General features: G+C 42.4%; 1 protein-coding gene across 12 annotated transcripts in view; it reads left to right on the forward strand.

Annotated features, from left to right (window-relative positions):
• Positions 1-22,247: 22,247 nt before the first annotated feature.
• Positions 22,248-25,657, forward strand: part of LOC135284809 (ubiquitin carboxyl-terminal hydrolase 42-like) — a 162,950-nt gene continuing 159,540 nt past the window's right edge. For 6 of the 12 annotated variants that reach the window (XM_064396553.1, XM_064396552.1, XM_064396544.1 and 3 more), the window contains exons 1-6: positions 22,248-22,394; positions 23,120-23,326; positions 24,709-24,819; positions 24,892-24,994; positions 25,140-25,207; positions 25,374-25,444. In XM_064396553.1, the coding sequence (XP_064252623.1) occupies positions 23,140-23,326; positions 24,709-24,819; positions 24,892-24,994; positions 25,140-25,207; positions 25,374-25,444 (540 nt within the window). In that variant the 5' untranslated portion in view covers positions 22,248-22,394; positions 23,120-23,139. Of the gene's footprint in view, positions 22,803-23,119; positions 23,327-23,479; positions 23,662-23,746; positions 24,023-24,708; positions 24,820-24,891; positions 24,995-25,139; positions 25,208-25,373; positions 25,445-25,657 lie in introns of those variants that run through there. The other 6 variants (XM_064396548.1, XM_064396549.1, XM_064396545.1 and 3 more) reach the window with 6 other exon arrangements.

A 25,657-nucleotide genomic window follows, 5' to 3' on the forward strand; every position in this document is an offset into this window, starting at 1 on the left:
GCAGTACATGACTGACTAGTGACTATTAAAATTGTGTACTCTGGCTGCCCAGACCTAAAGGAAGAGCAGCCCCCAGGTGCCGTAAACTGGTTTACTGATGGCAGCAGCAGTTTTACGAGACAGGGAGTGTGAATGGCAGGATACCATGACCATAGTCTCGGAGGTAATTGAGTCAAACCCATTAGCAGCAAGAACCTCAGCAAAAAAGGCTGAGCTGACAGCCCTCACTTGAGCATTAGAACTGGCAAAAGGAAAGAAAGTTAGTATTTGGACTGATTCCAAATATGCTTATGAAATTGTTCATGCCCATGGAGCCTTATAGAGAGAAAGAGGACTCCTGACTGCACAAAAAAAGATTGTCAAACATGCAACTGAAATCCTCAGACCCCTTGAGGCAGTGAAACTTCCATTGCAAATGGCAATTTTACATTGCTGAGGGCACTCCAAAGGTAACACTCTTCCAGAAGCAGATAACAAATTTGCAGATTATGAAGCTATAATCACTGTTGAAAGAAATTAACCAATTGTGGCAGCTGTAATACCTACTGTTGTATCAAATAAGCAGCCTGTAAATACCAATCCTCTGATTACAAATGGATTAATGAAAATAAAGGAAAACTTTTAGAGAATGGTTGAGGACAATTAGACTAATAATACCAGGAAAGTTAATGAGACATTATGTGAAATCTGAACACGATAAGACTCACTGGGGGGCAGAACCCTTACACCAATACCTAAGGGAATGAATAGCAGGCCCACACCTGCAAGATATTGTTGAAGAAGTAACATCAATATGTATGACTTGTTTGAAGAATAATTTAAGTAAAACAGTTAGGCTAGAACAAGGAGTTATTAACAGAGGAGCTTTTCCTGAAGACTTATGGCTGATAGACTTTTCTGAACTCCTAAGAAAGGAGGGTTTTTGATATTTAGTGGTACTTACTGATACCTTCTCTGGGTGGCCAGAAGCATTCCCTTGTAGGACAAAAAAAAAAAAGAAGCTAGAAAAGTAATAACAGTACTGTTGAATGAGATCATACCTAGATTTGGAGCACATAGCGAAATATCCTCTGATAGAAGATCATATTTTTGCGCATAAATTGTACAAGCTGTCAGCAATGCCTTGGGAATTGAGTGGCAACTCCATACTCCTTACAGGCCACAAGAGAGTGTTCAAGTAGAGAAAATGAACCACATGCCTAAACAACAAAGAGCTAAGACCTGTCATGGGACAAATTTGTACTGGTACCAAGCATTACCAATTGCCCTTATAAGAATCAGGGTAAAGCCAAGGCCAAAAAAAAGATTAGCCCATTTGACATTTTGTGTGATAGATCTTATGGGTTAAATGCCCCTCATGATGAAAATGTGGCACAGATTGGTAATCAATATATTTATGAATACTTATAAACCATTAACACTCAGTTGCATTAGAAGTATAATATTGTATTTGAAAACCAACCTAAGCAACCAAATTATAAATTGCACATGATTGATCTTGGTGACTGCATGTATGTCAAGAATTTTTCAGGTGATCCTCTACAGGAGAAGCAGGACAGACCATTTCAAGTCCTCCCAACAACCTTCACTGCAATTCATGTGTGAGAAAAACCTACTTGGATTCATTACACCCACGTGAAGAAATTTCCTGTTGTACCTTTGGACAGTAACAATCATTTATAATGATTGACTGAAGCTGAAATTCAGCCATAAATCATGAATACTTTGTTATGCTTTTGGCAGATTGTAGTAACTTTTGATGTAAATAAGTACGTAGCTTTGCCTGAAGCATTGATAATCATACTGGAATAGGAGATTGTTTGCTGTGTGAGGAGGTACAACAATTACTCTTACCATTTTTAGGGGTATACTCTAGTAATTGGATATAATTAAGCCAGTGTACCTTGTATAATATTAGTACACAATGAGAACAAATAGGTTCACATTTAGGAAAACCCCTTTCTTGGTTATCACTCATCAATCAATATGTTAATTATGTGGAGTCAAACTTTACAGGACCAAGCTTTGGCCAGTTTAATAATACTACCAATTGGACAAGAATTACTGCCATTCTACAAAACATAGCATTGCTCAATGGCATGACTATTTGTTTGTAAGTCATACTAACAATTCCAACACGAGCATCACAACTAGCTGTGATTTACCAGATTACTTTTGGTGGTTGTGTGGAAATGGAATAGCCCTTAAACAACTACATGGAAATTGGACAAGTCAGTGTACTATGGGGTATCTTGTCTCACCTATACAAGTTATAAATCATATTAGTTTAATTACAGGAATCCTTAGAGGAATTTGGAGAAACCAATTTAGTCAAAGTATACCTTCTAATCCTCAGACTAGATATAATACGGGCTTTCACAGCTTTGTCAGAGCTTTATTCCTAACTTCAGGAAGAGTACACTTAGAAAAAGCAATAGTGAACATCTCAGCAGAGATGGAAATAATTGCAAACCATTTGGAATTATTTGCAAATAAATTATTATACAGTTTTGATATGGTATTAGATATGATCACCCAGCACAAATAGGACAAGTTGGTATGTTGATAAATACCAGTTGTTTTACTTATATAGATCAATTAGGGCAAATAACAACAGATATACATACAATCTGGTAACATGTAAAAATACTCCATGAAGTGCAAACTTTTATTATGGATAGTAGTGTACATAAGGATTCAGACTCAATCCTATTAATTTTTGTTGTCATGAGGTAGATTTTAATGTATCTGTCCCAAAGTAAACTGGTAGGAAAATGCACAAAGGCCAGAGGATGATGTCCAAAAATGAGACAAAGGAGTCCTTCAACTTGTTTGTGTGAAAAATGCATATAATATGTTTGGCTCTTCACAAATATTAAAATGAATACTATATGTGTTATGTTGGAAAGTTATGCTGTATTAATATTTTTAAGTAGTGTGGTAAATATAGTTGTTAGCATATAGCATAATATTAAAATAGAAACTATCTGATGTAAGATACTTTTTGTAACTAGCTCACATAATATGCATTTTTCACAACCCCTTTAAAAGCATCCCCCTTTAAAAATAGTTCCCCCATCCATGTCCACTGCCTTCACAATCCCATATTCAGAAATCACTTGGTAATGGATTAAATAATTGCTGAAGTGACTATGTGAAAAATGCATATTATAGGATTGGCTCTTTGCAAATATTAAAATGAATACTATATGTATTATGTTGGAAAGTTATATTGTATTAATTTTTTGTAGTGCTGTATTAATCCTTTTAAGTAGTGTGGTAAATATAGTTTTAGGCTATAGCATAATATTAAAATAGAAACTATGTAATGGAAGATACTTTTTGTAACTAGCTCAAGGAATGAATAAGATGATAAAGAAATTCTTCGCATAGAGATAACAGCAAACAGACACCAAGATCTCAAGAGAAGAATTATTGCCTCCTTATCAGGAAAAGCCAGACTTTGTGGGGACCGAGGTGATTGATTTACAAGACGAGTGGGGGGAAGCTGACAATAAACAGAAAAATCCCTTGTTTGAAAGGAATGCTTGCATCATGGATCAGATATATGAATATGCAACAGGCTATTGCTTTTAAGGGTTAATCCTTCCTTAGCAAAACGTGCTCTGTGGCAGAGCAAAGCACCAGGATGTCTGTAATTCTTTGGTTTTTATTGTCTTTTGTTGTCCTAACTTTGATTGTCCAAATTCTTATTGTCCTAATTTTTATTACTAATTTATTACTATTAAACTTCTAAAATTTTAACACAAGTGATTGGGGTTTTTCACAACTAGAAGCTCCTCTGGCGACCCTGCCAGCCGGCATACTACTACTAGAGGATATTTACGTCCTCTTGCCCAAGGCATCTCAGCAAAATACACCCAACATCTCTGGAAAGGACATATAGCTCAAGGTAATTTCTCTGCATAGCAATCTCCTTTGTAGTCTTCACTCTTAACTTTAGCAGGCACCCTTCAGTAGCTCGTTTTGCTAAAACTAAAAGACCCAAGGCAGTTCATAGTGAAGAATGTCTCTGCCAATCCTCGAGAGTTGTCCCAATATTTGCAGAGTCAAATCTCCTGGCATCTACAGTTTACTGTCCTTTGTAACTCAAATCTCTCCTCTTTCCTCGGCCCCAGCAACTTTAATTATCTCCGAGCTCCTCTGGTGGAAAAGACAGCACCACCACCACTTCTCCCCTCCTCCTGGCAGCAGCTGAGTCACAAGGGAGCAAAGGGTGGATCCCAGTGACCTCTGGCAGAAGTGCTGCTTTCTGAACATCTCCATTGGCCAGTTGATTACCTATTGTCTCTTCTGAGCTATCTGCCTGATGTCTCTTTTGATAAATTTACCACCTCAAACAGGCACGTAATTAAGCTCTGATGAACTAATGTCTTTCCTTGCAAGTTAACAAACCTCTTTCCTCCCAGTTTTCCAAGTGCATGTACCATCACACATGCATACTTGGAAGCTGTAAATATAGTCACCACCTTTCCTTGATACACTTTGCAGGTTTTTATTAAGGCATACCATTTTGTGCTTTATGCTGCTTATGTGCATAGTACCTTCCCCCACTTCTTGCAATTCCCTCTCCATTACTATAGTATATCAGATAACTGATATACTACTCCTACTATCCTTGAAGATCTGTTAATAAACACCTTTTCCCCATTTGGCAGAGGGGTCCTCTAAATCTTCCCTAGCTTGAGTCTGTTACTAGTAGATAGTTGAGTCTAGTTCCCTAGTAGATCTGTTACCTGGATACAGAGACAAGCCTCCTTTAAGGCTCCTTTCTTGTGACCAGTTAAACAGGAGGCTGGGTTCTCTAGTCTATATCCTCCTGTTCCATTTCACACTGAAACAGCCTAGTGCCAGTCATCCACCTAGAACTTGGTGCCAGACTTTAACAATCCTGTATTCAGTTATCATCAAAGCTGTGGCTGCACAACTCTGCAGACAACAGAGCCTCAGTTACCATTAGAGCAAACAGTGGGGCCAACCCATTGCTTTGAAAATATTTTTGCACTAGAATTCCTTTGGCACAGCCAAGAGGACCACACAACCAGAGGACCACACTGCTTATTATTCTGGGTACCTTTAGCATAACCTAAACTTAGTAGAAATAGCCTATGCGTTTTCTCTGCCCAGCATATTCCTTCACCATCCCTAAGTCTGGGCATGGGACCTCAAGAAAAGCAGTATTTCCAATGAGTATTTCCACATTCATTAATAATTCACATAGGAGAAATCCGTCTTTTCAACCAGTCCATATAAAATTCCAATTCCTTTTCAGAGCCTGGGAGAGCTAAAGCTGGGGCATTAATCAGCCTTTCTTTTAATTTTCTTGCAATACCTTATAATCCTAAAAATTGTCACAGTTCCCCTTCGGTCCTGGGTATTATAGATGAGTAATGCGATGGTTGATGAAATAAATGGGCAGGAGATCTTTCTCCTTTTTAATGCCTTTATTAAGAAGAATCAGCTCAGGTGGGGAGAAATCGACGGGTTGCGCCCACGCCGCCGCTGCTCCCAGGCGTGGCACGAAGGAGGAGGATGACGCAGCTTTGTCCGCTGGTCTGCAGGCAGAGCTGAGGATTCCGTCCTCACGGGAGAGTAGCAGATTCCTCACTTGTTTGTCTAACACCCCGGGGCGTCTCTTTAATAAGCATCTTTTCAGGTTAGGGTGAGAAGCAAAAAGGATCCAAGCAGGTACTGGACTACGCTCCCATGCTTAGACGTCACTTAAGTCACTTGTTGGCTCGTGATTTTAGGGGTTTTTCTTGTAAAAACTGTAAAACTGTAAAAATTCGGGGCACAATGCATTTCTCATCTGCATACTGGCTCTGATGTCACTGCTATTTTCTTCGTACTTGGAGGGTCTGTCCCTGTGTTTGTTTCTGGCAAGCGGCTAGCATCAGGGGGACAATGGTTAATCACCGGCCATTAACAGGTAATTGAGGAGCTTTTCTTTGGCAGTGAAACTAAAGAGGTCTGACTGGTCTGACTGGTTTTTAACTCTGAAACTAAAAAAAAAAAAATACAACTTTCTATTCATAACAATTATAAATTAGAGGTGCTTTTATACATATTCCTTTTATATAATTCTATCTGCATGAATTACTAACTATATCTTTAACAGGTTTTAATAAACCTTTTAAATTTTTTTGAAAGTGAGCGTCATTTCTCACATGGGCAATCCTGAACCCCCTCTGAGCCAACACACCACAAGCATTAAGTCAAAATATGCCCTAAACATTCAACCTTTCTCTCCATCACCTATTCCTCCCTTGCAGCCAGAAAATGGAACAATTTTACAGTGGCTTTCCCTACCACAGGGAGTCCTGCAGCCTTGTGGGCCTGTGGGGTTCACTGCAGTCGCTGCCTGCAGGGGTGGTGGCTTTGGGCACCTCCTGGAGCTGAGCCCCAGCTGTCCCACAGCCTCAGCTCAGTCTCATGCCTTCCCCGCAGGCCCCCAGCCCGTATTGATGGTCACACCTAGCCTCGGACAGAAACTGTCTCAAGTCCAGAATAGCAAGCAGAACCAAAATCCTCCACTCTGGCTCCATAATGACCTGGGAAGGGGTGGGGTAGGAACAATACTGCCCCGCTTTCCCTCTCCTGGAAGCTGGAAATTAAAAAGACTTGTAGCTGGCCCTGTATTAGACCACAGATTTTGAAGATATGGCAGGGAACTTCCCAGTCCTCACTGTTCTTTCCTTATCACACAGCCTCCCTCTGCTGTTCACCTTAACCATATTTCTCCACATTCCCCTTCAACCAATCCTTTCCAAAACTAACATTGTATTGCTTGTTATGAATAGAAAGTTGTATTTTTTTTAAGTTTCAGAGTTAAAAAAACCAAGCCAGACCGGGTCAGACTCCTTTGGTTTCGCTGCCGAAGAAAAGCTCTTCGAATACCCGTTAATGGCCGGTGATTAACTGATTGTTTCCCTGATGCTGGCCACTTGCCAGGACAGACCCCTCCGAGGTAAAGAAAATAGGAGTGACATTGGAGCCAGTATGCAAATAAGAAATGCAGTGCACCTTGGGTTTTTACAGTTTTACAGTTTTTATAAGAAAAACCCCTAAAATCACGAGCCAACAAGTGACGTAAGTGATGTCTAAGGATGGGAGCGTGGTCCCGCGCCTGCTCGGACCTTTTTATTTCTCACCCTAACCTGAAAAGAAACTGATTAAAGAGACCCCCCCGGGTTTTTAAACAAACAAACTAAGGACTCAACGACTCTCCCGTGAGGACAGAGTCCCCAGTTCTGTCTGCAGACCAGCGGACAAAGCTGCATCATCCTCCTCCTTCGTGCCACGCCTGGGAGCAACGGCGGCGAGGGCGCAACCCGTCGATTTCTTCCCACCTGAGCTGATTCTTCTTAATAAAGGCATTAAAAAGGAGAAAGATCTCCTGCCCATTTATTTCAGCTTGGGGACTCGTCCGGGATAGCCACACCTGAAGAGGACACCAGGACTGGGACGGCCCCCCACCCTGGACCTGCAGGACAGCTGGCGATCAGGACCAGAGAAGATCGGCTTGGGACAGTGACACGGAGCAGCGTCGGATAGGTGAGAATATCCGGCGGCGGGAGAGGGAGGCGAGCGAGTGTGTGTGAGTGAGACGAGGGCTGGCAGCTCGGCCCCTCGAAGCGAGTGAGGACCCCTCAGTACCGCGGTTCCGCACCCCCTCGAGGGGGCCGGCCGGGAACAGGGGGAAGGGAGGAAGGCCATGATGGAGTACAGGTCTTTGATAATTCGAGGGATAAGAGAATCAATTCCCAAAGGAACCAATACAAAACTGGCATTTGAGGGTATACAGGAGAAAGATGAAACTCCTGCCACTTGGCTTAATCGCCTGAGGCGGAACTTTCAATTGTACTCCAAAACAGACCTGGACACCAGCGAAGGTGAAATGCTACTAAAAGTCCATTTTGTTACTAAATCTTGGCCTGATATACGGAGAAAACTAGAAAAGATAGAAGATTGGCAAGAAAAAGATATTAATGAGTTATTGAGGGAAGCATTGAAAGTGTATTTAAGGAGGGAAGAAGAAAAAGCAAAAGCCAAAGCTAGGATCATGGTTGCTATAGCCAGAGAAAGTGTGGGAGCAAACAACTCTTTCCTACAGTACGAGGCCACAAAAGAGTGGGGGGGTCCACCACCAGGAGCAGGCAAGGATACGCCAGTACTGTCAGGGACAGGAGGCATGGAGAGGCCTCGAGTCCCTTTGAGGGAAAGCTGCTGCTATTACTGTGGAGCAACTGGACCCCCCCCCCCCGCCCAAGACTGTTTAGCCTAAAGTTGTGAAACCTTTGCTAGCTGATCAAGATAGCAAAGGAAGCAGCTTTAAGACCAGAAGATCTGGTAAAAGATTTTTTTTAAGCAGAAACCACACCCGAGTAGGGAAAAAGAAAAAAAAAGAACTCATATTTTGTGAAATTTAAAGTTACATCAAGGGATATGGGGGAGTGGTTAATATCTGATGGATGGGTGTTGCTAAACAAAGCACTTGCTGGGATGGTGCTAACAGAACTACAGAAATTAACCCACTGGGGAGTCCAAGGACTATGTGATTATTTCCTAAGAAATAACCTGTGCATAAGCGTATATGACCTAGCAAAAGCAATCACAAAAGGGTGTTTGATTTGCCAAAAAGTAAACCAGAAAGTCATGAGAAAAGTAACACCTGGAGGGAGAGAACTAACTCTAAGATCTTTCCAGAGCATACAAATAGATTTTACTGAGATGCCCCCAGTACAAGGATACAAATATTTACTAGTTATAGTAGATCATCTCACTCACTGGGTAGAAGCCTTCCCAACCAAAAGGGAAACAGCCCAAGTAGTAGCAAAGGTAATCTTAGAAAACATTATCCCCAGATACGGAATGGTGAATACCATAGACTCAGACCGAGGTCCACATTTTGTAGCTCAAACATTGCACAATATAATTGAAGTTTTAGGAATAAAATGGAGATTGCATACTCCGTGGCACCCCCAGAGTTCTGGGAGGGTGGAACGAATGAACAAAACTCTCAAAAATGTATTGACTAAATTGATCGAAGAAACAAAAATGAATTGGCTAAAGTGTTTGCCCCTAGCGCTCTTGCGCATCAGAACAAGACCCCGGTCTGATATAGGGATTTCACCCTATGAAATGATGTTCGGATTGCCATTCTTGTTAACACCCTATAGCACAGGAGACTACCTGGAAGGAGAAGAAGCTACAAGGAAATATTTAGAAGTAATTGGAAGAACTCTAGGACTTAGAAAAAGAGGATACCTCCCCCAAACCTCCCCTCTTGATACAAAAGCACATGACATCAACCCAGGAGATTGGGTTTTAATAAAATCCTGGAATTATAGACCATTAATGCCTAAATTTGAAGGCCCCTTTCAGGTACTCCTCATCGCTAATTCGGCTGTGCGAACCAGAGAAAAAGGTTGGACTCACATTACGAGAATTAAAGGACCAGTCCCACCCCCGAGCATTGGACAAGATTCTTCAGTGTCTGGTATTGGACCAGATTCCACACCACTCTCACCCCCGGGCATTGGACAAGATTCGTCAGTGTCTCCTTCTGGTATTGGACCAGATTCCACACCACCCTCACACTCTAACTCAGGACAAGATTCAACTGCATCAGGAGTTAATTCAGCTGAGTATACTATTATAAAAGGACCAAATGACTTAAAATTGACATTCAAAAAGACTGATGAACTGCATAAGAAAAAAGTTTAGAATCATAACGTGTTGAAGTGTTTTAAGAAATTTGTAAAAGTTAAAAATTGTTAATAAGTAATTCTGGTTAAGTCGTCCTAACTTGGTACCAAAGACCCCAGGTTAATCTTCTCCAGAGTGCTCCCCTAGGAGGGACCAAATTAGCAGGGACAGATCAAGAGAGGTTTGACCAGAGGAGCAAGAGACTCTAAAGAACTTGGAGACTTCTTCTCAGTAAAATCCTCAAGAGGCAAGGCCGGGTGGGCAGGCTGTGCAAGATGACCCATACCGGACTCTTGGGAAGGGTAGTAGTGCTGGCTCTGATTGCTGGTGGTGCTCTGGAGAGCCCAGGAGAGCTGTGCAATGAGTACTACCAACCTTTCTATGAGAAAGAAGTAAGCTCCTTGCTGAGAGTCCACAACAATTGTGTTAACCTCTCCCAACTGATCTTTTATCAAGAGAATAAGAAAATATATTGGATGACCCGGAACACCGCCACCTTTAGGCAGCCACTCCTGGGAGAGCACCCTGTAGGAGAAACCTGGTGGTGCTTTGAACGTGATGCTACTGAAGCAAACCTGGTAAATCTGGTAAAAGGAAAAAGTATTTCTAAATATTGGGAGGGCACGACAAAAATTAATCTCTTTCAGGAAACCCCTAAACACCTGTTTTGGGTCAATAGTACCACAACATCCACTGAATGGCCAAGAGGCTGGTCTAGTGGTGGCATCATTAAAATTATAAAACAAACTGTCTTTATAATACACAAAGAATCTGGATCAAGTTTAAGAGTTCCTATATATGAGGATTTGAGAAAAACAAAACTGAAGAAACAAGATATGTTAAACAAAATTTTGAAACTACAATCAGAATTAGAAGTAATATCTAATCAGACCGCATTGGCTCTTCATCATATTAATGACCAACTCAACCAAACCAAAACAGTAGTTTATCAAATCAAATTAATTGTGGCAGTCATTAGAAACACTTTAAACGAAATAAAAGAACCAGCATATTTGAGAAATCAAAGGACTCCTACACTTGATTCCAGTTGGTGGGATAATCTATGGATTTTCAAAAAAAGTTGGAAAACTATAACCTTCACTGTGGGTACACTTGTTAGTCTGTTCTTATTTCCATGTTTAACAAAAATAGTGACATCTGCTGTACAGAATAACCTAAAGATCTCTAAAGAAATTAACCTGAAAAAACCAAAAAGGGTAATGAAGTTTAGTAAATATGATCACCCGAGTGCTGAGGAAATGTATTATCAATACAAAAAATATAGAAAATTCTATGTTAATGAGCCAAAAATTATAAGTTGATGCAAGCTTAAGCTTGATCAAAGACAAATAGGGGGGAGCTGTTATGAATAGAAAGTTGTATTTTTTTTAAGTTTCAGAGTTAAAAAAACCAAGCCAGACCGGGTCAGACTCCTTTGGTTTTGCTGCCGAAGAAAAGCTCTTCGAATACCTGTTAATGGCCGGTGATTAACTGATTGTTTCCCTGATGCTGGCCACTTGCCAGGACAGACACCTCCGAGGTAAAGAAAATAGGAGTGACATTGGAGCCAGTATGCAAATAAGAAATGCAGTGCACCTTGGGTTTTTACAGTTTTACAGTTTTTATAAGAAAAACCTCTAAAATCACGAGCCAACAAGTGACGTAAGTGATGTCTGAGGATGGGAGCGTGGTCCCGTGCCTGCTTGGACCTTTTTATTTCTCACCCTAACCTGAAAAGAAACTGATTAAAGAGACCCCCCGGGTTTCTAAACCAACAAACCAAGGACTCAAAGACTCTCCCGTGAGGACAGAGTCCCCAGTTCTGTCTGCAGACCAGCGGACAAAGCTGCATCATCCTCCTCCTTCGTGCCACGCCTGGGAGCAACGGCGGCGAGGGCGCAACCCGTCGATTTCTTCCCACCTGAGCTGATTCTTCTTAATAAAGGCATTAAAAAGGAGAAAGATCTCCTGCCCATTTATTTCATTGCTCCTTCTGGGTGTGGGTTGCTGAGACCCTTTCTTGGTGCCTCTAATTGTCTCCTCTGGCCATCCATGTTTCCCATATTGCCCCCTCTGGGCATACTCCATATTACTCACTCTGGGTGCCCATGTCCCCGTAGCTACTTCTGGGGGAAAATCTGCAAACCATCTCAACATTCTCCTAAAGGACCCTTCAGAGGTATTTTGGGATTCTCAGCCCTATAGTCAAGACCCTTTTTTCAACTTTCCATTAAAGGACAATAGGGAACAAAATAATAAATCAAACATAGCAGTGCTCGGTGTGTAGCTGTAGCCAGAGGCACACCGACTAACCATAACAACTCTTCTTATATACTTTTTCTATTGCATCAGTCAAATGCATATTCATAAAGGATTATACATATTCAAACATTTATTTGAACTAATTTACATGTTCCAGGAATTTTTTAGCATGGTCCTTCCTCTGATCCTCTGTTTCAGATCATGTGCAGTAATCTTGGATGTGGTTTTTGATGGTTGTATGTCACCTCCTCAAAATGGTCCCCTGTTCTGTGGTTTCAGCAGGTGACAGCTATTGCTAGTCGAAGTGTCAGTAGCAGGGGTCCTCATCGTGCCCGTTCTTCAAATGTTATTTGACCATGCAGACAGTTTAGCTATTTCAGTCATTGCAAGTTAACCACAAGTACTCTAAATCAACATCACAAATATAAATCAACTTCACAAATATGTCTGGGTTATTTTAATTATTGTCAGTTAGTTATGAAAGTAAAAGCATTAGTTATTATTGTGAAATACAAAGCTGTGTTTCGTGTCAGGTACCCGCAGGCAACTTGTGTATTTGTGATTGTGATATGTGTGGAAACTGACCATGGGACAGTTATAAAGATGAATTCTAATAAATAACTGAGTAAGTAAAGCATGGAAGAAGGCCTTTGAACCTATCCTTTGTTTGCAATCAACCTTTATAAGTCTTAAGTTGATTTAGGAGCATTTGAATTAAAGCATTAAGGATGTTGCTGTTTGACAGGAACTTTCTGCTTGTAGCTAAGCCTTAAAGATTTTTGCAATAATAATTTTTTGAAGTATAATTTTAGAATATTGCTTATAGTAAGGATCTTTGAAACTATAGCTTTAGAATATATCAAAAGGAAACATGCTTATCTAGATGCCTTAACAAAACAGTGAAAAGCAGTTTGAGAAAGGAAGATGCACATCAACTCAAGGATTGATAGTTTCCACCAAGGGAATCTGGACATCACTGTTATGAGATTTTATAGTCCTTGCAATTAAAAGGTGGACCCACATCTGGAATCTGGACCTCACCAGCTGGGAAATTTCTTTCTTCTTTCTGGAAGCTGGACCCCCACCATCTGGGGATACTCCTTTCTGGGATACATCCTGAGAAAAACTAAATCACAATAGTGTACAGAATTGTGACGTAAAAATTGGGAATAGAAATTGCTGAGTGAGTAAAAATTAAAAATAGAAATTGCTGAGAAAGCTTATGAGTACCCCTATAAATACCTGTAAACCTCAACTATCGGCGTGCAGTTGGAGGGAAAATTTCCCCCACTGTATCCAGCGCTGTATTGTTCATAATTTACCATATTAATTAATAAATTGATTGCTGCTTGAATATTGGCCTAGTCGAGCTTCTAATTTATAACATTGTTTCACAACTATAGCTACTTCTGCAAAAGTTAACATTATATTATAATGCACAGCATATAGCATTCAGTTTAATATTAGCAAAAGCCACAACTGTAATATGTGTTTATCACACCGCAAAATGCTACCTACTGGTGAGATTTGCCAAGACCCTTCTTAACTTTCCTTTATTGCTGCATCCCGGCATCCATGAACTTTCTTATGGGCTCTTCATGGACCCTCCCTGGTTAACCTCTCCCTAAAGACCCCTTCATGGGCCACTCTGGTCTGTCTCTTGTCTGTCTCACGGACAATCTTGGGTACCTAACCTATCGCCCAGTGTTGTGTTGCACTAAATAGTTTATTTAGTTGTTGTTTTGCACTGGGTGATTAGGAGTTTGCGCTGAGCAGTCTTTATATTGCACTGAATAGTTGATGTTATATCACATGGTTTGTTCTTCCCCCCATCACATGGTCTTTCCCTCACCCACCCCAGTACCCCTTGGTGGTCTCTTCCGGGATTATCCTTCCCCTCACCACTCCTCACTGGTATCCCATTGACTGTGGACCTCTTCCTCCGCCCCCCATTCCCTCATGTTAAAAGTCCCCTGCCACTGGGGAATGCCCTCTTTCTCCAATGTGTTTGTCCACCTGGTGTGTCTCTTGGAATAAAGAGACAACATTTCCCATGTGGAGAAGAGCGCTTCTCAATCTTTTGCTTTTGTCTATGTAAGATGGTGGGCTAGGGTCAATAGGTAGCCGAAGTGGACCCAAACAGCCCATCTGAGACACGATTTTACAGCCTGGTGCTGGCCAGCTGGTGCCAGCTAGCTAGTGCCAAAGGGAGCTGATCACCAAAACTCGGTGAGGCACGCCTCCAGCTCTTCTTGCCACGTGCTGGACCCAGAGAGTGGAAGGATCCTGGACTGAGCCCTCAGTTGTCAGGAGAATGCAAAAAACACCAGATGTTTATGTTCAGAAGGGAGATAGAGGAGTCCTTCAACTTTCTTTGAATAAAGGGAGAGAGGCCACTGGGGCACACACCCATGGATCTTTTCTCTCTCGAGGTTTCAGAGGATGCAGCCTCCCTTTCTCCCTAAACTCCCAGCTGCCTGTTGCCCTCTTCCTTTCCCTATTGGCTGAGGTACTAGGAAGGTACAGCCTTCCCAAACTGCCTGCCATATATCTCCTCTTGAACCTGTAATTTTACACCAAAGTTCAGAAGTTCAGACCCTTGTCTATTCAGGAGCCAAACTGTCAGGGGCCGGTAACAAACCTGCCAAAGTCAGTAGAAACATTAGGACCCATCTGAAAGACATTAACACCCATAACCTTCACCCACCAATCTATTTGTAAAGACATTAGCACACATCTTTCCTCTCAAAACTTAAATTTTTAGGAGGTTCAAACTTTAAAAATTGTGACTTTTATGATGATTCTGAAAGTAATGAGTGCGTCTTTTATTTAATAAGTCTGTGTAAGCCTGCTTGTTGGTAAAACCAGAGACTGATAGGTAAGAAAGAAATGTTACCAGTTTACAAGGAAATATTGCTCAACGAAGGCCATGTTAAATTGCTGAATTTAAAGATGATAAACAAAAGAAATGGGTGTGGGGTGGATGGTGTAATATGTTAAGGGGGTCCTGAAGTAAGCAATTCAAGAAATTTGTACTCCTTGACTACCACAGCCAGTGTGGAAAGAGAGAGGATGATATGGTCAGGAAAATAGGATTAAAAGGAGGCTTCCTCCTCCAGTAATTTGAGAGTCCCCAGGAAAATACCTCATGGCCTCTCCCTTTATTCAAATAAAATTACAGGAATCCTCTGTCTCCTTTTTGGACATAAACCTCTGACATTGTGAATTTTTCCACACAATTCCATTGGGTTTGGTCTTGGGGTTGATTTTTCTAAGAGCCAAGTTGGAGATCCTCTTTCCTTTATGTCTTGGTTTAATACAATTTAAGAGGTGGATGGCCTCAAATGTCTTCTTCCCCTTAGGGTTTTCATAAATCCTTGTCCACCAATAAGCAGAAATGAATACAAGTAGGTACACAAAGTGAAAAAATAACAGTCTACTACCAGGCGAAACAGCAATGGGCAAAAAATTAACAGTAATAGTCACTAGTTAAAAAGATGCTGAAGTCTCAGGGACTCTCAAAACCGAAGGAACTCAACATGGCAGAGTAATCCCTTGCCCCAGCTGGTGGCCTCCACAGCTGACCATGTGTGTGGAGACAAAGGGAAAATGGTGGCAGCCACCCCCCTTATCTCTCCGGCAGTAGCAGCCTCATTGGCGAAGGTGGCTGACACCTTCTGGTGGCTGATACTCAAAAGCTAGAACTTGTGGAAGGATTTCTCCTGTCGGCAGAAGACAGCACGGCAAGGCAAGGCAGCTGGGCTGGTGCTTCTCTATGTCTGTTTGAGTAGGATGGACGCTGCTGGAGGCTGCAGTGGACCGCACAGAGAGGGGCCGCTCCACTCCTCTGAGCACGGGCTGCGACTGCAGGCAAGTGTTGCAAAATTTACTTTGAAACACTTTTTGATTGGGAAACAGAGCTTCTTTAGTTGCTACTGTTGCGAGTACTGACAAGCAGCAGGAAAAAACCAAGCAGCAAACAACGAGGCCAGAGACAGAGCTCCTCCTGCGCGCTCCGACTTTAAATTATCCAGGTGCTGCCCAGCCCCAGCCCCTGTTCCAGCCTACAGGCTCTTAAAGAAGCAGTAGTGATTTTTTGACACAGATCGATACAGACGACAATAACATTTTGGGTTACCCAGGACACTCTACATGAAGACATTGCTTATTGTTTGTGTTTGCTTTTACTCCTAAAATAAATAGGGCAGGAGATCTTTCTCCTTTTTAATGCCTTTATTAAAAAGAATCAGCTCAGGTGGGGAGAAATCGACAGGTCGCGCCCATGCCGCTGGTGCTCCCAGGCGTGGCACGGAGGAGGAGGATGATGCAGCTTTGTCCGCTGGTCTGCAGGCAGAGCTGGGGGCTTCATCCTCATGGGAGATTAGGAGATTCTGCTTTTTCAGTCTAACATTCCAGGTCCTCTTTCTAGTTAAGATCTTTTCAGGTTAGGGTGAGAAGTAAAAAGGATCTTAGCAGATACTGGATTAAGTTCCTCATCTTTAGAGGTCACTTAGGTCTCTTAATTTCATGTTGGCTCGTAATTTTAGTTTTTTTTTCCTGAAATGTTACAACGTCAGGTGAAATGCATTCTCATTTGCATACTAGCTCTGATGTCACTCTCCTTCCCCTGCTACCTGCGGGGTCTGGTATCACCCCTGGCAAGCATTAGAGGGGAGGATGGCTAATCACCAACCATTAACAGGTAATTGAAGAAGAACTCATTGTTAACAATAGGTGGCTGCAACATGCAGGTAACCTTCAATTTAACAGCAATTTGTTAAACTTTTTTTAACTTTGCAACCTTAAAAAAATTGATAACTTTTTTTATTCATAACACTCCATTTATGGTAACTACAGGTACACAGTGTAATAAGTATTTATTATTAAAAATAAGGCTATAATTTGTTCCTATCTCAGAAGAGTTGGATTGTCACTGTTCTATCATTTCTTACATTTTGGGGAGGCAGGGGAGTGGAGTATGTGGCAAGTATTCTTAAACCCATACCTGGGGCTTTTGCATACTAGCTACAGAGGAAAGAACAAGGGTTGTCAGCTGGCAACCTACGTGAACAAGATCCATCCCTAAGTGTGTCCTATTAGTTCCCTAAAGGGGCCTAAGGGATTGTGGGGAACAGTAGTACTGTGTTTATGGTTTGAAAAGACAGGTGTCTGCTAAGGAAGCTAGGAGCCTCCCCTGAAATGGAAAATGTTAATCCCCTCCCTCTGAATTGTTATATTTTTGAAATTAAAAAGCTCTCAGGCAAAGATATGTGAATAGGAATAACTGTTCTTTACTAGAAAAATAATTAAAAAAAGAGCAATATTTAAGCGATACATGGAATAAATAGGCTCCACATGCTGATGTAGTTATGAAATGGGTATGTATGTCAGCGTCTGGCACAAGCGAGATAGCTCTCGTGAAAACTTGTGCCCCAGCCTCAGTCTGACCCACATCTTTATTCACAAGTGTTCTATATGCATTACATTGCACAACCTTTCATGCATATTCAACCCCTGGCCCCGCCTGTCCTCAACTCGCATGCTAAATAGGTCCACGCTCTTCTGGGCATGCGTGGTTTGCTGCAGTGGTCATGTGGGGGTCTTTCGGTGGTCTCTGAGGCTGAAAATTGTGGTCTTCCTCATGACTGAACTTTTGAACTTTTCTGCTTTATGCGTGCACTTTTGGTCCTTTGGTCCTTATCTGAGTGTGTCTGTCAGTCTTGATAAGCTTGGAGACAGGGGAGCTGTCTTTATCTGGGTTCTTTGCATCCCTTGGTCTCCTCTGGTATTGTTGTTTAGGCAGAAAGCATCAGAAATTTGCATTTTCCTATGCCATTTGTACCACAGCACAGGTTTTTTAAGTAAGAGGTTAAAATTCAACACATAATTCTACAAGCGAAAGTTAAATGTTTAATTAATTTTGTTAACTTAAGTGTATTCCAAAAATTTCTATTTCAATAGTACAAACAAAAAAACCCCCAAAAAACAAACCACTGACAGAGTCAGAATACGACCTGACACCCTGTAGGTCAGAGTGCTGGTAACAGTCTTATTATAGGGTGGCTACAGTCCTTCTGGAGTGGCAGATGTAGTTCTCTTGAAGGGTGATCCTGTAGAAGGCTGTAGTTTTCTTCTGAAGGTCTAGTGGTGGTTTAGATGGGCCTGGTCTTCCTCTGGGAATTCAGTAGAGAAGAAAGCTGCTCTTTTGGGAATCTAGTGGGAAAAGGCTGCTTATGGTCTTCTAAATCTCTGATTATATCTAGGTAGGAATGGTTGGCTCCTTTTTCTGGGTGGAGCTTCTCACAATGAGATGATGTAATTTTATCAGTCATGCAGTGAGACTCAATGGACTAATAACAGATATCTCCTTGGAGGGAGGATTAGTTGTAGAAGAGATAATGAAAACTTCCCAATTAACAGAACCATGTTAATTAACTAGCAGAAATTAACAGAAAATTACCCCACCCCTAACAGATAGGAATAGGATACACATCCTTATTTCTAACCTAAGATGTACTAGTTTGGCATGTAATTAAGTTAAATTTCTTCATAATACCTTTTATGGGGCCTATGTTTTGGATTTTTGTTAAGAATAGGGTTTATAGCACAGGGATATTTTAGTTACAGCCCCCTTGTTATTAGTGTCAGAATCTTAATCTGAATCCCAAGGACAAACAAAAAAAATTGAAATAATTAGATCCCACACCACATTTTCAAGGTCTGATTGTTTTTCAGACTTAACTCTGAGTTTTTCAGATACAAACACTATTTTTATGACACAATCCACACAAGGAGGGAGAACTGCATACATTTTAAATAATCAGAACCTGGTTTTGGGAGAACAAATAGTAATTTTAAAGTCTAACCCCACACTTTTAGACTGTAAAATTGCTAAAATTTGCTGAGTTTCTAAAAAGCAATTAATAACTGCCAAAGTCTATGCTTTTAGAGTTCAAAGACATATTTAGAGGTTCCAAAGCATTATTTTTAAGGCTGAAGGTCCAAAGCCTCATTTCTGAGTTCAAAGGCTCATTTTTGCCCCCAAACCTTCCTTTTTAGTTTTCCAAAGCCTCAATGTTTGGGACCAAAGCCCCTCTTTAGAATTCAGTCTGCAATTTGGCCATCTCCAGCCCTTCTTTTAAGATTTCAAAGACTCATTTCTTCATGTACTTATGAGTAAATTAGGTCCCGAGGCACTATGGGGCAGGGGAGGGCAGGGAGGGGGTGAGAGTGCTCATCCTTCCTTCTCTGTGATGGCGTGGGTGTTCCCTGAGTCACACTGATAGTATAGGGATCAAATGTTTCTAAAATTATAGGATATTCAGGGGGCATTGGAAAGAAAGGTTGGGCCTGGTAGGCCCTGGGAAAATGTTAGGGTAGGCCCTGGGAAAATGTTAGGCTTTACTGGATCATGTGAAACTGCCCCTGTATAATAATTTAATGACTATGATAAATGATATGATTATTAAATGTGATGATTACTTGGTAATTGGATATAATTATTGTTTAATCGTAACAAGAATAATAAGAAATGATGTTTACGGGGATTTGATGGAAATTAAAAAATCCATGCTTGGATGAAATCAACATATACGATAGAACAATATAAGTTTAATAATTAATATGTAGTTATATAACAATAAGGGTATAAAAACATATTCATCCCGAACCCAGGTCCAAGTCAGATTTGGGTCTGTACCCCTGACACCCAGAGCTCTTCAATAAAAGCACCTGCATATAATCACTCTGTGATTATGTGTTTCTAAATGCTAACAACACTGGGATGCATGTCAGCTACAACTGTCTGTCCGCGGGTGGCTCATCTTCAATAGCTTTTTGGGCAAGCTGAAAAATTTCTTCATACCAGCTGTGACACTTGAGAGAGGGAGCTGCAGATTTTAGAGGCTGTCAGGGGTTTCTCCACTGAGGATCAACTCACTAGCATTTGGCAGACCTAGATGGCTTCTGTAAGAGGCTGGAGTCCACCTTCATGATGCCCAGTGCTGTTTCTCCGGGCTAGCTGATGACGGAGCAGGGGGCGGCAGTTCCCCCCTTGAGCCCTGTTGAATCCCAGCTAGCAGTGACAGAACAGCATAAAACACAGAGCAACACACTGGTGCCAGGATAATTTTATTTGATGGTAAAACTTCCCCTCCTCTGCATCCCGAAACCCCAAATGGGACAGACAGGAGCTTATATGTGGGGGCAGGTCTCAGGGGTGGGTACAATCTTTAACAAGTCAGGAGAATTGGGAGTAAAAAACCAGGCGGGGTATGTATATATGTATAAACCAATACAAATTTTCAAGGGAGGAGAACATTTTCAGTAAACTAGTTTGGAGAAATAGAAACTAGCATCTAATAACAGGAAAAGTGACGAAAGTTCTGGGAAAAGGCAGGAACAAAAAGGAAAACAGCATACAGAAAATGCCAAATTACAAATCAGACAATAAACCTCCTAATAAAACAAAAACCACACCACAACAGCACAGCACCCTTGAGGTACAGACATCTGCAGACACCACAGCACTGTTGCCAGGGCCCATGCAGCATTATGGGACACAGCAGCTGTCCTGTGAGTGTCTCCGTCCAAGGCTGCAGACAGCAGTGGCACATCTGCCAATGCCCCACAGCCCAGGGGTTTTGGGAGAGTTAACAGCCAACAGATGCAGAGCACAGTCTGGCTTTCCTCTGCTTTCCAGAGTGAATGGCTGGCTGGGACGCAGTGTCTGGCTACATCCAACAACAGCTCTTGCTGTAGTAGGTACGACAACACCCATATCCTCATCTGCACAGATATGTGGGGAATCCCATAGCCCTGGAGCATAGCCTGCAGTTTCTCTTGCCCTCCTCAGAGAGGAGAGCAAGAGGAACTGCAGGCTATGTCTCCTCAGAGAGCAAGAGACCCAACTTAAAAGGCCCCAGTCCACTTTTAAGAGAGCACATCCAAAACTGAACATGTTCAGGGATTGCTTCCACACAAAAGGTAACAGGACAGAAAGCTATTGCTGGCATGTAGCTCCCCATGGCAGCCTACAGCTTCACTTCTTGGCAGTGGAGAAGTATAACCAGGTTCTAAAGAGTCTTTGGTACCATCTTACCTATTAATTTTTTTCATGCCTAAAGCCTCCATTTTAGGGTCACAACCATAATTTCTGAGCTTCCAACCTGTTTTATATTACCTTTTATTGCCTGTGGGACCTGATTTGGAAGGTCCAAATTTTCATTTGTAGAGTGAAGGCTCATCTGTAGAGTCCAAAGCCTTCTTTAGAAAGTCCAAAAGGTCTTTCTGGGGTCCAAACCCTCTTTTTAGCTTTCACAGATCTCCTCTCTGGGACTAAAACAAATGAGTCCCTGGATGCTCCAGATGAAGCTTTGGACCTTCCAAAAATGACTTGGAACCTTCAAAATGATGCTCTGAGCCCTTCACATGAGTCATGGGGTTTGTGCCTAAACAAGGTCAGTTTGGACTTAAACCAGAATCTTTTGGACCCTGAAAATGAAATTGTAGTTCCTAAAAACAAGACTAAAATATATAGATACTAAAAGAATAACCTTAAAAATGGGGTTTTACACCCGAGAAATAATTTGGTTTAGTTTCCAAATGAGACTTTTGGCATGAAGAACCTAAGGCTTTGAGCCTTCACTGAGCCTAAAATGAGGTTTTGGATTCTAACGCACTCTCCTGAGAGGTGGATTCCAAATAATTCTGGTGCTAAAAAGCCAGTGACGATGAGAGAGCCAGGGTGGCAGAGAAGCTGGGTGGGTGCCTAGCAGCCATCGAAGGTCCACCCAAGCACAGTTTCTGAAGATTTTTATTTGGCATTTCCAGTTCAGGGTCAGCTTGAGGCTGACCTTAAGGGCAGGGAAAATTAATTGGAAATGAATCCTAAGAGTCTAGGTGATTTGCTACTAGGTCACATGGACACATTGTAGTAGCTGGGAAGAATGGAAAAGAAACTCCCATCACTGCGAGTGTACCAACCAAAGCAGTGACTGGGCTCATAGCTCTCATCATCCTTTAATTCCTCCAGGTGCTGCAGCTCCAGAAAGAGACAGGAGCTTGGCTGGTGAGAGAACTCTGCCAGGGGAAATCCAGTGACTTCCGTTTGTGAGAGGGGCCTGGGTTGTGGTAGCCACAGGGTTCTGTGGGTGCAACAGGAGAAGTCCCCATGCAGCCTTGTGTCACAAAGGGGCAGATACGTGGCACCTGTCCAGCCATTGTGACCTCACCTGCCCAATACTTGGTATCCTGAGGAGCAGACCAGCAAAGATTGAGCTGGTCTCCAGGATAGCTCAGCTCCTTTCTTTGCTACTTGCATGTCTGCATTTTTTCAAGCATTCTCTGTCTTTGGCAGTGTCTACAAGCACCAACAAAATGATCCTGACAGTTAAAGCTGTTCTGTGGGTCACATTTTGGGTTTTTTAATTTTCAAGCTACATTTATTTTCTTTCTCAACAGGAGACTGGTTGAGCTCTGATCTGATCTTTCTGGAGGAGGGTCTGGATCCTTTGTCAGCCACAACTTTTCTATTTGCTCCTGAGAGGAGCAACGGCTTCAACAGGAAATAATTTCTGTAACAGTTTTGTCAGCAGCCTTGAACTTTGTGAATGCCCACAGACAATGTGGCTGGTGCTTCATTCCTGAGTGTCAGTGCGCTAACAAACGAGTGAAACTAGTGTTTCCTGAGTACAGCCAGACTGACCCAAGTGATTTTGGTTAGACACAGGAAAATGCATTTGGTCACTCTGTCACTAGTGCACAAGACTTTGAAAAAGGACATTGCTCATAGAAAGACCTGACACCCATAGGTACTTGTTCTTTTCACATTACAATGAGGAAAAAGGAATTGACAATCCAAGGGTCTAGAGGGGAAGAAAGGTAGCCTGAGGTCCAGAAATCAGAGTGGGAGTTTGTTGGACTTTTGTCAGACTAAAACAGGGGGACAGACTGTTTTCCAAAATTGTTTATATTCCTGTAGATGTAAATGGGCTGTTAGGCTTTCCCTAGTGTTTCTGTGATGGCGGTTAGAGCTGTTGTCCTTGGTGCTCCTGTAGAGAACTCAACATTTGAATGTGCTTTCAAGCAACAATATTGTCATATCTCATCAAATATAATTTCTCTGCAGTGACAGGCATTGCTGAGGGAATGGCTCAGCCACAAAGGATCCTCTTTCCCCCAGAGGAGATTTGCATGGACTGGCAGCAAAGACAGAGACCTGGAGCAGGACTTTGCAATCTGGGCAGTACTTGCTACATCAATGTCATCCTGCAGTGCCTGACATACACACCCCCTCTGGCCAACTACTTGCTCTCTCGTGACCATAGCCAGTTGTGTAAGTACTTTCAGGAATATTTCCTTGTAAATCACTTAAGCACATCCTAAGGATTACAGAACCTGGAACTGTATTTAGGAGGACAGAAGCCCTTCTTTGTCTGCCCCATGAGCTTGTGTTCAAAGAAGAAGAAGACATTGTATGTGTCCACAGATGACACAAGATGTGTGTCCATCTTCAGGAAGGCACTTCAGGAAGGAAGCTTGGTATCTCTGTCCCTGCAAGTTAAACCCTCTTGGCTTATTGCACCAAAAGCTTGTGACAATTTCTGAAGAATGTTTTCCCAACACTGAAATGTCCTGGGATAGTTAGAAACAGTTGGAACAGTTGGATAGGTGGGCAGAGTTCAATAAGATGAAGTCTAATAAATCCAAGTGCTGTCCTGCATTTTGGTCACAATAACTCCTTGCAATGTTATAGGCTGGGGATGGTGTGGCTGGACAGTGCCCAGGCAGAAAGGGACCTCGAGGTACTGGTTGACAGCCGGCTGAACATGAGCCAGCACTGTACCAAGAAGACCAACGGCATCCTTGCCTGTATCAAGAATAGTGTGACCAGCAGAACCAGGGAGTCATTTTTCCCCTGCACTTGGCACTGGTGAGGCCAAACCTTGAGTGCTGTGTCCAGTGCTGGGCCCCTCAGTTTAGGAAGGACGTTGAAACTCTTGAGCACATCCAGAGAAGGACAACAAAGCTGGTGAGGGATCTGGAACACAAGCCTTATGAGGAACAATGGAGGGAGCTGGGGTTGTTTAGCCTGGAGAAAAGGAGACTCAGAGATGATCTTATCACTCTCTACAACTTCCTGAAAGGTGGTTGTAGTCAGGTGGGGGTTGGTCTCTTTCAGCAGGCAATAACTGACAGAACCAGAGGACACAGTCTCAAGCTGCACTAAGGGAAATATAGGCTGGATATTACGAAAAAGTTTTTTACAGAAAAGGTGATCTGGAATGGTCTGCCCAGGGAGGTGGTGGACTGACCATTCCTGGATGTGTTTAAAAAAAAGACTGGATGTGGTACTCAGTGCCATGGTTTAGTTGAGGTCGTGTTAGGGCATGGGTTGGACTCGATGATCTTGAAGGGTCTCTTCCAACCTAGTGATTCTGTGTTTCTATGATTCTGTGACATTATCAGCTTGGGAGAAGAGAACTTATTCTGAGAACTTCAAGATCTTCATTAGGTTTCCCAATGCTAGGCATTATGTGCTAACCTGAGGAGTTTTCCTCCCTCCCTCCCTCCCTCCCTCCCTCCCTCCCTCCCTCCCTCCCTCCCTCCCTCCCTCCCTCCCTCCCTCCCTCCCTCCCTCCCTCCCTCCCTCCCTCCCTCCCTCCCTCCCTCCCTCCCTCCCTCCCTCCCTCCCTCCCTCCCTCCCTCCCTCTTCAGGTCATCAGCAAGGCTTCTGCATGATGTGCATCATGGAAGCACACGTTAGGAAAGTCCTGTGCTCTTCAGCCAATGTCATCTGGCCTAGGGCTGTTGTCAGGGACCTCAAATGTAAGTAATTTCAGATGCTTTGATAGGTTCTCTCCCTTTCTTGTAGGTGAGAACTACTAACTTTTTTCTTAGTCATAGGAGAAGAATTTGAGCCTGACATGGCTGGAGATGCTTATGAGTTCTTACGCTGTGCTCTTGAGGCCATGCAGAGAGCTTGTCTGAATGGAAGCAGCGAGTAAGCATAAGTAAATTACATTTCTCATGTTCCCAAGCCCACTGGACTTCTTGGATGTGCTCCCATCAAGGAAAACCTATGCCCAGGGCTTTCCAAGTTAAACTCTTGGAGGAGGGGATAACTCTCCCTTGCCATTTATTTCTAGAGTGGACATCTCTTCTCAAACAACTACTATCATCCATCAAATATTTGGGGGCTTTCTGAAATCCAGAGGTAATGTTTCCACATCTATTGGTCTCCTTGGCATTGTTTTCACCCTTCCGTCTGTCTGTGAAAAATGGCTGGTCCTGTAACTGGCATAATTGGTACCGTGAGCTGTCACATATAAACTGTCACCATAATTTAACGTCTTCACTCAGCATTCTGATTTTCCTTCCAGTCAAATGTTTGAGATGCCAAGCAGTTTCTGATTCCTACAAGGCTTTCCTGCATGTCCTTTTGGATATCAAAGTAAGAGGGCTTGCAGTTGTGCTTCAAGACATCCCAAGGCCACTGTAGTTTTCCTGATCCAAAGCATTTGTCTTAACAATGGATCCTGTGAGCACAAGGGAATTTGGTGGTGGGTGGTTAGGAGAATGCCGTCTGCAGAGACCATGGCACCCATCTCTCCATTCTGCAGAGGAAGCTCTGGGATGGTCCCAGCAGCTCCTGGGACAAAAAAAA

The sequence above is a fragment of the Passer domesticus genome, chromosome 21 (genome assembly GCF_036417665.1).
Source record: "Passer domesticus isolate bPasDom1 chromosome 21, bPasDom1.hap1, whole genome shotgun sequence".
NCBI classification, from domain to species: domain Eukaryota; kingdom Metazoa; phylum Chordata; class Aves; order Passeriformes; family Passeridae; genus Passer; species Passer domesticus.